The 15,715-nt window shown below is 41.4% G+C and overlaps 1 protein-coding gene across 2 annotated transcripts in view; it reads right to left on the bottom strand.

The window, feature by feature from the left end:
* Positions 1 to 15,715, bottom strand: part of asb3 (ankyrin repeat and SOCS box containing 3) — a 212,410-nt gene that overhangs the window by 96,452 nt on the left and 100,243 nt on the right. For both annotated transcript variants that reach the window (XM_051919409.1, XM_051919408.1), the window contains exons 5-6: positions 10,362 to 10,497; positions 8,354 to 8,531 (exon numbers count right to left, since the gene is read on the bottom strand). In XM_051919409.1, coding sequence (XP_051775369.1) covers positions 8,354 to 8,531; positions 10,362 to 10,497 — 314 coding nt within the window. The remainder of the gene's footprint in view (positions 1 to 8,353; positions 8,532 to 10,361; positions 10,498 to 15,715) is intronic.

The raw sequence follows: 15,715 nt of genomic DNA, 5'->3' as shown, positions 1-15,715 counted from the left end.
TGTGTGTGTATATTATATATAAAAGACAGCAACACTCATAACAATGACAACACAATTACATTGACAATCATGTTACGTTATTTTTAAAATGTTTTCTTTTTTTTTTTCATAACCTCTTTAACACACTACTTCTCCGCTGCGAAGCGCGGGTATTTTGCTAGTCAATAATAAACAACAGACCCCTTACAAAGACATCAGATGACCCAAATGATTTGGAACCACACACACCCAATCACTTGCAGTTAATGCAGACACAACCTGATATAGATAGATAGATAGATAGATAGATAGATAGATAGATAGATAGATAGATAGATAGATAGATAGATAGATAGATAGATAGATAGATAGATAGATAGATAGATAGATAGATAGATAACTTTATTAATCCCAAGATATGCCATCTGAACTCCATCCAAAAAATGAATACTCTCAAAGACGCTGGAAGCAAATTCTATACATGGCTGATTTGCTTTGGAAAAGATGGACTAAAAGAGTATTTGCCAGTACAGTCGAACCTTGGTTCACGACCATAATTTGTTCCAAAACTCTGGTCGTAAACCAATTTGGTCATGAACTGAAGCAATTTCCCCCCATAGGATTGTATGTAAATACAATTAATCCATTCCAGACCATACAAACTGTATGTAAATATATATTTTTTTTTAACTTTTTATGCACAAATATAGTTAATTAAACCACATGCACAATGCACAGCGTAATAGTAAACTAAATGTAAAAACATTGAATAACACTGAGAAAACCTTGAACAACAGAGAAAACTGACGCTGCAATAGTTTGCGCTATAGCGCTACCAACCGCTGGCTATAGACACTCTTTTAATGAGTTTTAAGCACAGGGAAAAAAAAAATGAACATTTGAAAAAATCCGTCATTTAATAAACCACCAGGAAAAGTAATATTGCAACAATGCACGCTATGAACTGATTGCTGTAAACAGAAGTAAAAACAAAATCAAGCCCAGTGCATTCTTTAACTGCCTTCCTACCTTATGCATACAGCTCTCTCTCGCGTTGCCTGTGTGTGTGCGCGCGTCTCTTTCTCTCTCTTGCGCTGCCTGTGTGTGTGCGCGCGTCTCTTTCTCTCTCGTGCTGCCTGTGTGTGTGCGTGTCTCTCTCACGCTGCCTGTGTGTGTGCGCGTCTCTCTCGTGCTGCCTGTGTGTGCGCGTCTCTCTCGCGCTGCCTGTGTGTGCGCGTCTCTCTCGCGCTGCCTGTGTGTGCGCGTCTCTCTCTGTTGTTTTAATTGTAGATAAAGCTACACCCCGCAATTCCTGGGTAATGGGTCGAGTCATCAAGACAATGCCAGATGCCAAAGGTGCAGTCAGAAGAGTTTGTGTGCAGACCAAAACCGGCACACTGAACAGACCTGTGAATAAATTGTGTCTGCTTCAAGAAACTGCCAATGTTTTGAATAAGAAATTTTTAAATGTTTCTTTAAAGTGTTATTGCTAGTGATTTGAAAACCATAGTTAATGTAAAAGTAAGTTAATTGGCTCACATGGAAGTAAAGTATAGTAATTGTCTCCGCTCCTGCATAGCCAATTAGGGGCCGGAAATGTAAGAGCCAATCTTAGAAAGTTAAAGTTTTGAGTTAAACTTATATTAGTGTTTGCTTAATTTGAATAGAATATTCATTTCTTTCATAGTCATAGATAATGGTATAGTCTTTTCCCCCTATAAGTTAGTAAGAGATAGAACTTTCTTGCTATAACTAAGACACAATAATAATAATAATAATAATAATAATAAATTTTATTTATATTGCACTTTATATTTTAGCAATCCCAAAGTGCTACAGAGTAAAAATTAAAAAAAATAAAAACAGAAGAATCTATAAAATAATTTAACAAAATGTCTTTCTAAAAAGATGAGTTTTTAGGTTTCGCTTAAAAGCCTCAGTCGACTGTGGGGCTCTCAGGTAATCAGGGAGGGCATTCCACAGCCTTGGAGCCACAGATGAAAATGCCCTGTCACCCATGCTGCTGAGCTTAGTTCTGGGGACTTGAAGGGTGTTAGTGTGTACAGAGTGGAGGGAGCGTAAGGAGGTATGAGGGGTAAGGAGTTCCTGTAGATAAAGAGGGGCATGTCCATAAATGCACTGGTGGGTAAGAAGGGAGACCTTATACTCTATTCTGAATGAAACAGGGAGCCAGTGAAGGGTTTTCAGGATTGGGGTGATGTGATCATACTTTCGCACCCTCATCAGGATCCTGGCAGCGCTGTTCTGAATATACTGGAATCTCTGGATACTCTTGCCAGGAATCCCAATGAGGACCACATTATAGTAATCCAGCCTGGAAGAGACAAAGGCATGGACGAGCTTCTCTGCATCTGCCAGGGTGAGTAATGGGCGGAGTTTGGCGATGTTCTTAAGATGGTAAAAAGATGACTTACAGAGATATTTGATGTGGGTGTCAAAAGTAAGTTGGAAGTCCATTCTAACACCCAAATTAGTAACAGATGTGGAAAGAGGAATATTTTGGCCAGAGAAAGTAATACTGGTGATGGTGGAAGAGCGGAGATGATGTGATGTACCAACTAAGATGGCTTCTGTTTTGGATCTATTCAACTGAAGAAAACTGAGCCTCATCCATGCCTCTATCTCCTCCAGGCAGGTAGTCAATGTAGATGTTGGCAGAGGAGCAGTAGAGGAGGTGGGAGTAGTCCTGAGGTAAAGCTGAGTCTCATCGGCATAGCAATGGAAAGATAAACCATATCTGCCAATGAAAGTTCCAAGGGGGAGCATGTAGATGGTAAAAAGGATAGGGCCCAGCACAGAGCCCTGTGGAACACCACAGGTGATGTTGTGGGTGTGGGACTTTGCGCTGCCAAGGGCGACATGCTCAGTTCTGCCAGTCAGGTATGATGTAAACCAATTTAGAACATTTCCTGAGAGTCCAATAGTGTATTGCAGGCGGTGAAGAACGATGTTATGGTCTATTGTGTCAAAAGCAGCTGTCAGGTCAAGTAGGATAAGTAGTGAAGGAGAACCAGTATCTGCCGTCATCAGAAGATCGTTGGTGACCCTGACCAGGGCTGTTTCGGTGCTATGGCCAGGGCGAAAACCAGACTGAAACGTTTCAAACAGGTTATTCAGTTTGAGATGATCATGAAGTTGTGCTGCAACTATTTTATCCAGAACTTTAGAGAGAAATGTAAGATTAGAGATCGGCCTATAGTTATAGAGAACTTCAGGATCCAAGGTGGATTTTTTCAGTAGAGGTCTGATGACAGCAGTTTTTAGTGCAGAAGGAATATGGCCAGCCAGGAGGGACTGATTTATGATCCTGGTGATAAGTGGAGAGACGGCAGAAATGTTGGCCCTCAACAAGGGTGAGGAGAAAGGTCCAGGGAACTGGTAGACAGTTTCATTTTCCTGATGACATCCTCCACCTCTTCCCGTGTGGCAACAGAGAAAGAGCAAAGAGGCTGGACAGTCTCAGACAATGAGTCAACAGTTGGGAAGGGCAAGATATCCTTGGTAGAGAGGTGTAAATGGATATTATCAACTTTTTTAAAAAAAAAGTTGATATACATGTTGCACCTCTCATCGGTGGTCTCAGAATGGGCAGGTAAAGGAGGTTTGAGAAGATGATTTATAGTAGAAAAAAGTTTTTTAGGGTTCCTGGAGCCATTTCTGATGATGGTGGAATAAAACTTGGACCGTGCAACCTTCAGGGCTTCTGCATACGCCCTCATGTGTTCCCTGTAAGCCTGTTTATGGACAGTCAGCCCAGAGACTTGAGCCGCCGCTCAAGGAAATGCCTAGCCGCCTTCATTTTTCGCAGCTCGCAGGTATACCAAGGTGCTGAGCACGAGAATGAGATGGACCTGGATGTTAAAGGGGCGTAGAAGTCCAGGAGACTGCTCAGGGACTGGTTGTAAAAATCCACGAGGTTAGCAACAGAGAGGGAGCTGATAAAGTCAGAGGAGAGAAATGTAAAACAAGGCCAAGGCATCCACATTGATATTCTTCAGATTTCTGAAATAGATCTGTCATTTTGGTTTGATACGGGGGGAGAAAAAGGGCAGCTCCATTGACACTACTTTGTGGTCTGAAATACCAAGATCATATACCTGAAGATTTCTGATTGGGGCACAGTTTGAAATGACCAAGTCAAGAGTGTGACCCCTAGAATGTGTGTGAACATCAACATGTTGTTGTAGGTTGAGAGAATCTAGCAGCTCAAGGAAATCAACAGTGAGATAACCTGTGGGATTGTCAACATGAATATTTATATCTCCTAAGATTATAATGTTGGCAGAAGTAGCATAGAGTGTTGTGAGAAGATCAGTCATTTCCGGAATAAAGGCAGAGTTGGGTTTTGGAGGTCGATAGATAAGGAGAACAGTCATGGGAAACGGGGGCTTACATTTAAATGCAAGGCACTCGCAAGAAGATATTGCAGGTATTGAGATAGGGGACAACCCCAGGTCCTGACGGTGGATAATAGCTAGTCCACCACCATGCCCAGTGCTGCGAGCTGCCTCCAAGTAACTGTAGCCAAGTGGACAGGCTTCATTTAAGGCAGAGTAAACCTCTGACTGGTGCCAGGTTTCTGTCAGACACATGAAGTCAAGTCCTTTCTCCCTGATGTGTTCTTCAATCAGTGTGGATTTATTGCTGATAGATTGAGAATTAAATAGTTCAAATTTAACCAATGACTGTGAAGTAAATCTCTGTACAGGACGCAAAACATTAAAATCCACTCTACGCAGCTATAATCCACTCCACAAAATAAATCCAGCCGGGGATGTGAAGACCTCGCGATATTTCTGTCAGTGGCTCGGGTGTATCCCATGCTAGAGTGCAGAGATCTCACGATACTTCCAGTGTTGATAGTAATTGGAGCGACTGTGCTCTGATGACTCGTCAAACATGCAACAGATGACCAGAAAGATGGAATGTTGGTAGCAGAGCACTTTGGCTGGTTATGGAAGATGAACTTTCGACTGGAACCTCTGTGAATGTAACGAGGATGGCGAAGAAGTCCCAGTTCTTTAATGATGGAGATGTTAATTTCAGGAGTGGTTGCGGGATTAAGTCGGCGGAGTTGTGAGTTGGAATAACTGAACGCCATTCAGACTGAAGAGGTAGGGAGGAATGCTATCCAGACAGCGCCGTAAAATCTAAAGCAGTATATCCGGGCAACAGGTGAGTAGACAACAAAAAGCTTAACTCAACATAACTTAATAAAATCCATAAAGTCCACAGCAAACGGTAGAACAGTATATCCAGGCAGCAAGTGAGTAGGCAACAAAACCTTGATAAACACTTGATAAAATCCGTAAAATCCACGGCAGACGATAAAACAGTACAAGAAAGCTTTCAGAAAAAATACGAAACTTTCTAATGAAAACTAAAAGAAAAATAGTAAATTAATAATATTAGTAAAATATAAATAATTGTATGATAATTGAGTCAGTTGTTGTTGTTTAGAACAGGTCCCAGTACACAGGAACTTGAAAGACCCATTTTCAACTCAGAAATGGGATAGGCATACAGTTTTCTGACCGTTGACAGTTAGAAATGGTTCAGAAACGTCGTACTTTTGAAATGGTTCAGAAACGTTTGAAGTGATTTGTAACGATTTGAAATGTAACAAGATTTAAGCTTTGAACAGAACTTTTCTTAACAAGAATTTTTCTTTTTTTTTTTTGCTATTTAAATTTTTCTTTTTTGTGTGAACTGTTTTACTTTGAATTTTAACTAAAACTTTTAAAAACAAAGATATTTTGTCTGTGGAATCACTTTGGTGCGTCAGGCTTTTGTTGAATCCCATTTTTTAAGTTAGAGCTACTGAACTTTGGTAATTTTGGAAAAACGCAGCTACAGCTTTTGCTCCTCCCCCACAGACGACAGGTTATGGTGGCAGAGGGTGCAAAGCAAAAACAATACATGCAGGAAGAAGTGGGCTGAGAGAGAAGTGCTCACGAAGTCTGTGTCACAAAGCTACCTCCCAGATATGCATCTGATTAAATGGAGTTCTCTTTTAGCTGAGCAGCAGAACTGGTGCTTATGATTCCAGCAACCAGAGTTCAATTTCTGAATCTAACAATATAGAGGGAGGATGTGTAGCAGCTCAGAGAGGAAAAGCGCTGGAGCAAATTCCTCACTGGTAACACATGAGGTCTTGGATTAGTGAAATCTGACGATCTATAAACAATTTGTTTATAATATAAAGAAAAAATAAAAAAATCTATGCCATAAAACATATTGTATCTGACCGGTAGGCAAGGTGCCTATGATTTTGCAGTTGCGCATTGCAGTATTGGGTAGTAACTGACTCATGTAGTTAATGTTAAAAATACATAGAACATTATAGTCATATGAAGAAGTCTGGGAACTCCTCTTAATTCTTTGGATTTTTGTTTATCATTGTCTGAGCTATCAAAGTAGCAACTTCCTTTTAATATATGACATGCCTTATGGAATCAGTAGTATTTCAGCAGTGACGTTAAGTATCGGATTAACAGAAAATATGTAATATGCATCATAACCAAATTTGACAGGTGCATAAATTTGGACACCCCAACAGAGATATTACATCAATACTTAGTTGAGCCTCCTTTTGCAAATATAACAGCCTCTAGATGCCTCCTATAGCCTTTGATTAGTGTCTGGATTCTGGGATGGAGGTATTTTTGACCATTCTTCCATACAAAATCTCTCTAGTTCAGTTAAATTTGATGGCTGCCGAGCATGGACAGCCTGCTTCAAATCATCCCATAGCTTTTCGATGATATTCAAGTCAGGGGACTGTGACAGCCATTCCAGAACATTGTACTTCTCCCTCTGCATGAATGTCTGTAGATTTCGAAATGTGTTTTGGGTCATTGTCTTGTTGGGATATCCAACCACTGCATAACTTCAACTTTGTGATTGATGCTTGAACATTATCCTGAACAATCTGTTGATATTGGGTTGAATTCATCCGACCCTCAACTTTAACAAGGGCCCCAGTCCCTGAACTAGCCACACAGCATGATGGAACCTCCACCAAATTTGACAGTAGGTAGTAGGTGTTTGTCTTGGAATGCGGTGTTCTTCTTCCACCATGCAAAATGCTTTTTGTTATGACCAAATAACTCAATTTTTGTCTCAGCAGTCCAAAAGCACTTTGTTCCAAAATGAATCTGGCTTGTCTAAATGAGCATTTACATACAACAAGCGATTCTGTTTGTGGCGTGAGTGCAGAAAGGGCTTCTTTCTCATCACCCTGCCATACAGACGTTCTTTGTGGAAATTGCACTGAATTGTTGAACGATGTACAGATACACCATCTGCAGCAAGATGTTCTTGCAGGTCTTTGGAGGTGATCTGTGGGTTGTCTGTAACCATTCTCACAATCCTGTGCATATGCCGTTCCTGTATTTTTCTTGGTCTGCCAGACCTGTGTTTAACAGCAACTGTGCCTGTGGCCTTCCATTTCCTGGTTACATTCCTTACAGTTGAAACTGACAGTTTAAAACCTCTGAGATAGCTTTTTGTAGCCTTCCCCTAAACCATGATACTGAACAATCTTTGTTTACAGATCTTTTGAGAGTTGCTTTGAAGATCCCATACTGTCACTCTTCAGAGGAGAGTCAAAGGGAAGCACAAATTGCAATTGACCACCTTAAATACCTTTTCTCATGATTGGACACACCTGTCTGTGAAGTTCAAGGCATAACGAGCTAATCCAACCAATTTGGTGTTGCAGGTAATCAGTATTGAGCAGTTACATGCATTCAAATCAGCAAAATTACAAGGGTACCTAAATTTTTGCACAGACAGTTTTTCACATTTGATTTAATTTCATACAACTAAATACTGCTTCACTAAAAATCTTTGTCCAGAAAACACTTTAGTACTCAGATGTTCCTAGGAAATGGAAAAAAATACCACTTATCTTTTTTGTTGGAAGTAGACTAAATTATTATGCAGGCTGAGAGGGGTTCCCAAACATTTTACATAGAATATTGATATTTTGGTTATCTGATTATTGTGAACAGCCCAGTCTGGGACCTAAGTTCTTGTATCCAGCAGCTCAGTTTAAGTTTCCTGTTTAAAAAATATTTTTTTCTAAGTCTACCTGTAAAATAAGAATTTTAAAATAAAAAATATATATAATCTATAAAAATATCCCATAAAATGTTAATGTTTTAAAAATAATTGTCAGCAGGTTTTTTTTTTTTTACTTATCAAATGATTGAGAAATCAATGACAACTTGCAAATAAGTTATTAAAACAATACTTTTAGCAGAATCATTAATATATACCACCTCAAAAATTTAAAGCATTTAAATTTTGTTGCAGAGTTTTATTATTTTATGGAAATATTATCACCTACGTTGTTCTACCCATTTGAGCAGCTGCATGGATAGGTAACTGCCATTCCTCTTCATTGCAGTATAGGTTTGGATCAGCTCCACTGGATAGCAATACTTCCACACACTGCACATGACCTTCTTGAGAAGCAATAAATAGTGGTGTTGCTTTGTCCTTGGCCTGACAATTTACATCTGCTCCTGTAAAACGATTAGACTATTATAAAACAAGGATACCATTAATCAGGAACTATTATTTTAAACTAAAAAAAAAAGAAAAACTTTTGAAAGACACTCAGTTTGCATCATAAGATACTTTAGTGATACAAAGAAATTAAAACAACTGTTAATTAAGTCAAGATTCTTTAAAAAGCGAAGAACCACTATCAACACTCGAAAGTATCCAATATCTACAAACCAGCTACAAACTTTTCAGACACAAACGTACAATAAACTGACATACTCTAAACAAAATGGCCACACAATGTAAATTTAACAATATTTCCTATGAATAGACAAGATACAATTAAAGATTAAGTTTAAAATGTACTGAAAATAACCACCTTGTACAGCAGATTACTGCTAAAACAACAACTAATATTTCACAATCAAGTAATTTTATTAGTCACACATTAAATAACTTACCCAAAAACAAATTTTAAGTTGTTATTTTTCCTAAATGTTCATTTTATAACACCATCCATCCATCCATCCATCCATTGTCTCCCGCTTATCCGAGGTCGGGTTGCGGAGGCAGCAGCTTGAGCAGAGATGCCCAGACTTCCCTCTCCCCGGCCACTTCTTCTAGCTCTTCCGGGAGAATCCCAAGGTGTTCCCAGGCCAGTCGAGAGACATAGTCCCTCCAACGTGTCCTGGGTCTTCCCCGGGGCCTCCTCCCGGTTAGATGTGCCCGGAACACCTCACCAGGGAGGCGTCCGGGAGGCATCCTGATCAGATGCCCGAGCCACCTCATCTGACTCCTCTCGATGCGGAGGAGCAGCGGCTCTACTCTGAGCCCCTCCCGGATGACTGAGCTTCTCACCCTATCTTTAAGGGAAAGCCCAGACACCCTGCGGAGGAAACTCATTTCAGCCGCTTGTATTCGCGATCTCGTTCTTTCGGTCACTACCCATAGCTCATGACCATAGGTGAGGGTAGGAACATAGATCGACTGGTAAATTGAGAGCTTCGCCTTGTGGCTCAGCTCCTTTTTCACCACGACAGACCGATGCAGCGCCCGCATTACTGCGGATGCCACACCGATCCGCCTGTCGATCTCACGCTCCATTCTTCCGTCACTCGTGAACAAGACCCCGAGATATTTGAACTCCTCCACTTGGGGCAGGATCTCGCCACCAACCCTGAGACGGCACTCCACCCTTTTCCGGCTGAGGACCATGGTCTCGGATTTGGAGGTGCTGATTCTCATCCCAGCCGCTTCACACTCGGCGGCGAACCGATCCAGAGAGAGCTGAAGATCACGGCCTGATGAAGCAAACAGGACAACATCATCTGCAAAAAGCAGTGACCCAATCCTGAGCCCACCAAACCGGACCCCCTCAACGCCCTGGCTGCGCTTAGAAATTCTGTCCATAAAAGTTATGAACAGAATCAGTGACAAAGGGCAGCCCTGGCGGAGTCCAACTCTCACTGGAAATGGGTTCGACTTACTGCCGGCAATGCGGACCAAGCTCTGGCACCGATCGTACAGGGACTGAACAGCCCTTATCAGGGGGGCCGGTACCCCATACTCTCGGAGTACCCCCCACAGGATTCTCCGAGGGACACGGTCGAATGCCTTTTCCAAGTCCACAAAACACATGTAGACTGGTTGGGCAAACTCCCATGCACCCTCCAGGACCCTGCTAAGGGTATAGAGCTGGTCCACTGTTCCGCGACCAGGACGAAAACCACACTGTTCCTCCTGAATCCGAGGCTCGACTATCCGATGGACCCTCCTCTCCAGGACCACATTTTATAACACAAAATATTAAAATTACAATTACATAAGATGAAATAAACTCTACTTACCATGGGCTACAAGTACAGTTAAACATTCACATTTGCCATACTGAGCTGATATGAAAAGAGGTGTTATGCCATAGTCATCCTGGAATTCCTTATTAGCTCCTTTTTCCAATAGTGTCTTCATTATGTCAGTGGCTCCCTAGAAGACAATGGCAAATTAAAAACAACTGTTGAGAATATATACAGAAATATAAAATATAACTTTATTAGGTCTGTATTTCATTATAGTCTTTTAAATCTATATTTTGCTTCTATAGATTTTCATTCAAAGATATTAATTAATTTTAAGTATCAGTTTAGTATTACTTTTTCCAATGACCAGCCCTCCAGACAATCTCTACTGCAACAATTCTACCATTTCAACTAGTAAAACCAGTGATGAATCCTCCCAAGACCATCAGTATCGGCTATCCATAGCTAATGATCAAGTGAAGAGGCTACACACTGAAAAAAACACTGGACCCCAAGTACATAAGGACAGTGCTGATCAACTTTGTGGTATCCACTAATGTCTGTGCAGTCTGTAAGTACAGTAGGTAAGCAGAAAATGTTGCCTGTGTGGAAAACAACCTGTATTGTTACAGCTCCAAAGAAGGTAGGCACTGGTATTCAAGATATGCTAAAAAGAAAAACACACACAAATAAAATTGGTTTTCAGGTAAACAAATAGCATAATGCTAAAAAAAATTGTTTCTTGTACAGTATACATTTATTTGTGCTTTGTGTTGTTGCTGTGATGTTCCATTACTTTCTTTTAAAATAAATTGCTTTTTATTTTTTGGAAGAACTTTATTATAAGTAATTGAACAGAACAACAAATATAATGAACATATTTAACCTATTTGATGTTTCCTGATGTATGTTACAAATTAGACTAACTTGACAAACTTTCTAAACTGTCAGAAAACTGTTGTTCTGCATCCTGCTTCACAGTAAAAAAATCTATCTCTACCCTTCTTTAAAAAGTTAAAGCTTGCTGCAAGACAAACTAATGGAACACATATCTAGAAGAAAGGAAAATCAATCAAAAAGAACTTAAAATTCCTGTGCTACTGGTCTTTTTATCACTGCTAAGTAACCATCTATGTATATAATTCACTAAGTCCATGGCAAGCAAGACGCACGCAAGACAAAGCCCCGCCCACCATTGGATACGCACGACAGAACCCCGCCAACCAACTCTAAGATCATGGGATCCTTAAAAGAAATGTGAAAGTTTAAAAAACACAACAATAGAAAAACAATCAATCCTTTAAAACTGAGGTTAAAACACAATGCAGGAAGCAGTCTTTAAAAAGCAATAAGCACAGTGCCTCTTTTTCATTAGCGTCTCACCTGCTTCACCCATGCGGGCCCTGCAACAGGAGAGACGCTCTCTCAGCAGCTGACCTTCTCTGTGCCTGACTCCACTACTGTCAGTCGCCTGACCGATCCTTGGCTCTGGTCGGCTCCCCCTGACAGTGACTTGGGATTCCCCAACGAACAAGGCTCTCACGTTGGGGACACCACGTCCCAAGTCCTGACTCCCGCTGCCTTCCGTGGAGAGTCTCCCACCTTCCAGTCACTCCCGTTCTCCGAAGTAATCTCAGCGGAAGCGACCACAACTACTACTCCCCCGGGTGTCGGCCAAACACCCAGGCTGTCTGCTCAGCTGCCGTGAGCCTGCTCTCGCTTGCTCTACCGTACCGGCTTTCTCTCTCTCATCACTTGCTTGCTTACTGCACAGGTGAGAAACGCCTGCAGCACGACTCCACCCGGAAACCGCTTCAGCCACACTACCAGGCCCCTCGCTACGCTGCGAGCGCAGTGATTATTTATTTTAAAATGGCCTTTTGAAGGGGAACCGTGGACAATGCCTTCACATTGTTTTCCTTTTATTTCTGATCACGTTCAACAACTATATGACGACATCGACTTCTCAACTATCACTCTGGAACAACTACGCACGCGAGCTATATTAACCGTCACCAACGAAGACTCGCTACACCTTCACACACACACAGGCGCGTGAGAGAGACACACACACAGGCGCGTGAGAGAGAGAGACACACACACACAGGCGCGCGACAGAGAGAGAGACACACACACACACACACACACACACACACACACACACACAGGCACGCGACAGAGAGAGACACAAACACACACAGGTGCGCGCCAGAGAGAGACTTACACACACAGGCACGCGACAGTGAGAGACACACACACAGACACAGACACACACACACAATCGCTCGAGAGACACACAAACACAGGCGCACGAGAGAGAGACACACACACACAGGCGCGCAAAAGAGAGACACACACAGGTGCGTGAAACAGAGACACACACACACACAGGCACGCGAAAGAGAGAGAGACACACACACACAGGCACGCGAAAGAGAGAGACACACACACACACAGGCACGCGAAAGAGAGAGAGACACACACACAGACGCGAGAAAGAGGGACACACACATACAGGCGCGAAAGAGACACACACACACACACATAAGGCAGTTAAAGAATGCACCGGGCTTGATTTTGTTTTCACTTCTGTTTACAGCGATTGGTTCGCAGTTCTTGGTGGTTTATTACATTACAGATGTTTCAAATGTTCATTTTTTTCCCTGTGCTTAAAACTCATTAAAAAAGTGTTTCTCAACTGTGACTCCGGAACAACTCAGTACGTGAGCTATATTAAGCATCACCAACGAAGACTCGCTACACCTTAATGAACAAGTACTGAAACTTATCCCTACCGACGAAGTAACTTTCACCAGCGTTGCCTCCATCCCGCAGATCAAGTTTCATTCCCCGAAGAATTTAACAGTCTTACTCCCACTGGCATGCCTCCGCATAAACTCAAAATTAACATAGGTTCAGTCGTCATGCTTCTCAGAAACCTCATGCCAGCAAGAAGTCTCTCTGATAGCACTAGACTGACTGTTACCAGCATTCCCTACAATGTACTGGAGTGTAAGACTATTGCAGCTCCTACCTCACAAACTGTCCTTATTCCCCGGATATCCCTGACCCCATCAGATTCAAATTTGCCTTTTACTTTTACACGCAGACAATTTCCTGTTAGATTGGCCTTTGCAATGACAATTAATAAGGCACAGGGACAAACTTTCAAAACGATATGCCTGTATCTGCCAAACCCAGTTTTCAGTCACGGACAATTGTATGTTGCTCTCTCCAGAGTTCCATCCTTTCATTCACTCAGTCGTATCCTCAAACCCACCCCATTTGGACAACTGTGTTGTTCAGGAAGTGTTCACCCATAAATAAATAATTATGAGGCGAATGGCTAGTGTTTTATATTCATTATACAGTGGTGGTATTGTGAACGAAATGACTTGCATTTTCTGCATTTAGCATGGTTTATTCATGGAGCTGATGCTTCCTGCTGCACACTGCATTATTTTTAACATTAGTTTCACAGATCATTTACACAATTCTGTTTGCTAGAACCATGTCACAGACATGCTCAGTATTGTCAGCTATTTGTTCTTTATCTGTGACAGACAAGCATCCATCCTTGAGCTGTTCAATCCATGTGTAGGTACTCTGCTGAGCCAAAACATTGTTTCTGTTGTAAAAGGCGCTATATAGCGCCCGACCCGGCACAGACTGATGCAGAGGCACGTGTAAAATAGACTTTTTATTTCTCTTCAGCTGTGGGGCACACCTTCCCCGTGTCCCACAGGCCCAACACAGTCCCACAGAGCACTTAAATAACACACCAACAACTCTCCACCTTGCACCACCACTCCTCCCAGGCAACCTCGTCCTCTTCCTCCCGATTCTGGCTCCTCGAGTGGTGGTGGCTGGCCCTTTTTATAGCCCACCCGGAAGTGGTCCAGGTGCTTGACCACGTGGTCCTAATTGCACTTCCAGTCGGGCTGTTGCATCCAGACAGCTCCCCCTAGTGGCCACTCCGGGCCCCAACCAGGCTGTGGAGGACTCCATCTCCCATGGGGCCCTGCGGGAGGTTGGGGAATCACCGTCGGCAAGGAAGGCTGCCACCAAGCGTCCCGGGGGAGGTATTGGACTGCCCATGGTTGCTCTCCCCTGAACATAAGCAGCAGGGGCATCCCAGCCGGGCATGGGACCTAACGTTCATCACACTATACTTTGCAGAAAGTCAATGTTGGATTCATTCTCCCTGATATACTTCTGGACCACAAAAATGGAAAATAGTAGGCTGTTCCTTCTTAGGGTGGAAATTTGTGTTGAACTTAATGTGTTACGTTACGTGTAAGTTTTATGTCTATTTATACTAAATTTAACCTTCAAATCCATCTTAAAGCTTTATCGATGTTATGTCCTAAAACTTACGGTGCTAGTCAAAATAACCCCAAACCTTAGCTTCTACCGTAAAACTGCCATCTTAAAATTATTATGACATCACTGTGCTGTGGCTCTGAAAAACCTAGACACTGATGGAGACAAACAACGCTCACACCAGAATATGGAAGTACGGTGGCAGCCAATATTATAAAACTACTGCTTTATAATTAAAACATCATTTCAAATGCTTTCCTACTTATATAAGGTAAATAGTAAAAGAAAAAGCTTCCCTCTAAGCAGATAATATAGTTCTTTTCATTACTGATATAAACTTGTCAATGTTGAGGATATTAAATCTGACGAATGATTTTATAAGATTTGTGGGTTCAAAATTAATTTGAATAAGATTGTAGGTTTTCCTAGCCAACTCACTTACATGCCATATTAAATTAGAGCACTTTCCATTGTTTCAGACCAACTCAGATATCTGGGAGTTGCATTCAAAAGGAAATGTAAAGATTTATTTAAATATAACATTTGCAACATGATGAAATGTATAAAAAAAGATGTTAATAAAGTAGGCGGTTACCTCTTCAGCTGGGAGAATTGATACTGTTAAAAATTATTATTAAAAAAAAAAAACAACTAATTTCTCATTCAGAGTATGCCCACAAACTATATATTTACACCCCACCTCAAAAATACATTGAAATGTAATTTATTTTAGTTGAAAAAAAGTTATTGAAAAGATGTAAAACAGAAAGAATGCATAGCATTACTAACTGCATTTTCTTGATTTGCCTTAGAAAGGAATTCTTCCTGAAATCCCTCTCTATATGCAAAGTTTTGTACTACAGTCATCAGTAATGATAATCAATTTACTAATAGTTTGGTTGTATATCACAGAATGTGGCACTAATATATAAAATACTTTATGTCAGAAATAGCATTATCATCTGCCTCCAGTGTATGATATTTATGTATTTCAGCAATCTGGACAGTACTTAATTGAGATAAATTATTGGGCATCTGGACCTTCACCGACCTCTATATTAATGATGTGCATGCATCCTAGA

This window comes from Erpetoichthys calabaricus, chromosome 15 (assembly GCF_900747795.2).
Source record: "Erpetoichthys calabaricus chromosome 15, fErpCal1.3, whole genome shotgun sequence".
NCBI classification, from domain to species: Eukaryota; Metazoa; Chordata; class Cladistia; order Polypteriformes; family Polypteridae; genus Erpetoichthys; species Erpetoichthys calabaricus.
This window is presented reverse-complemented; position numbering and strand designations above follow the sequence as displayed.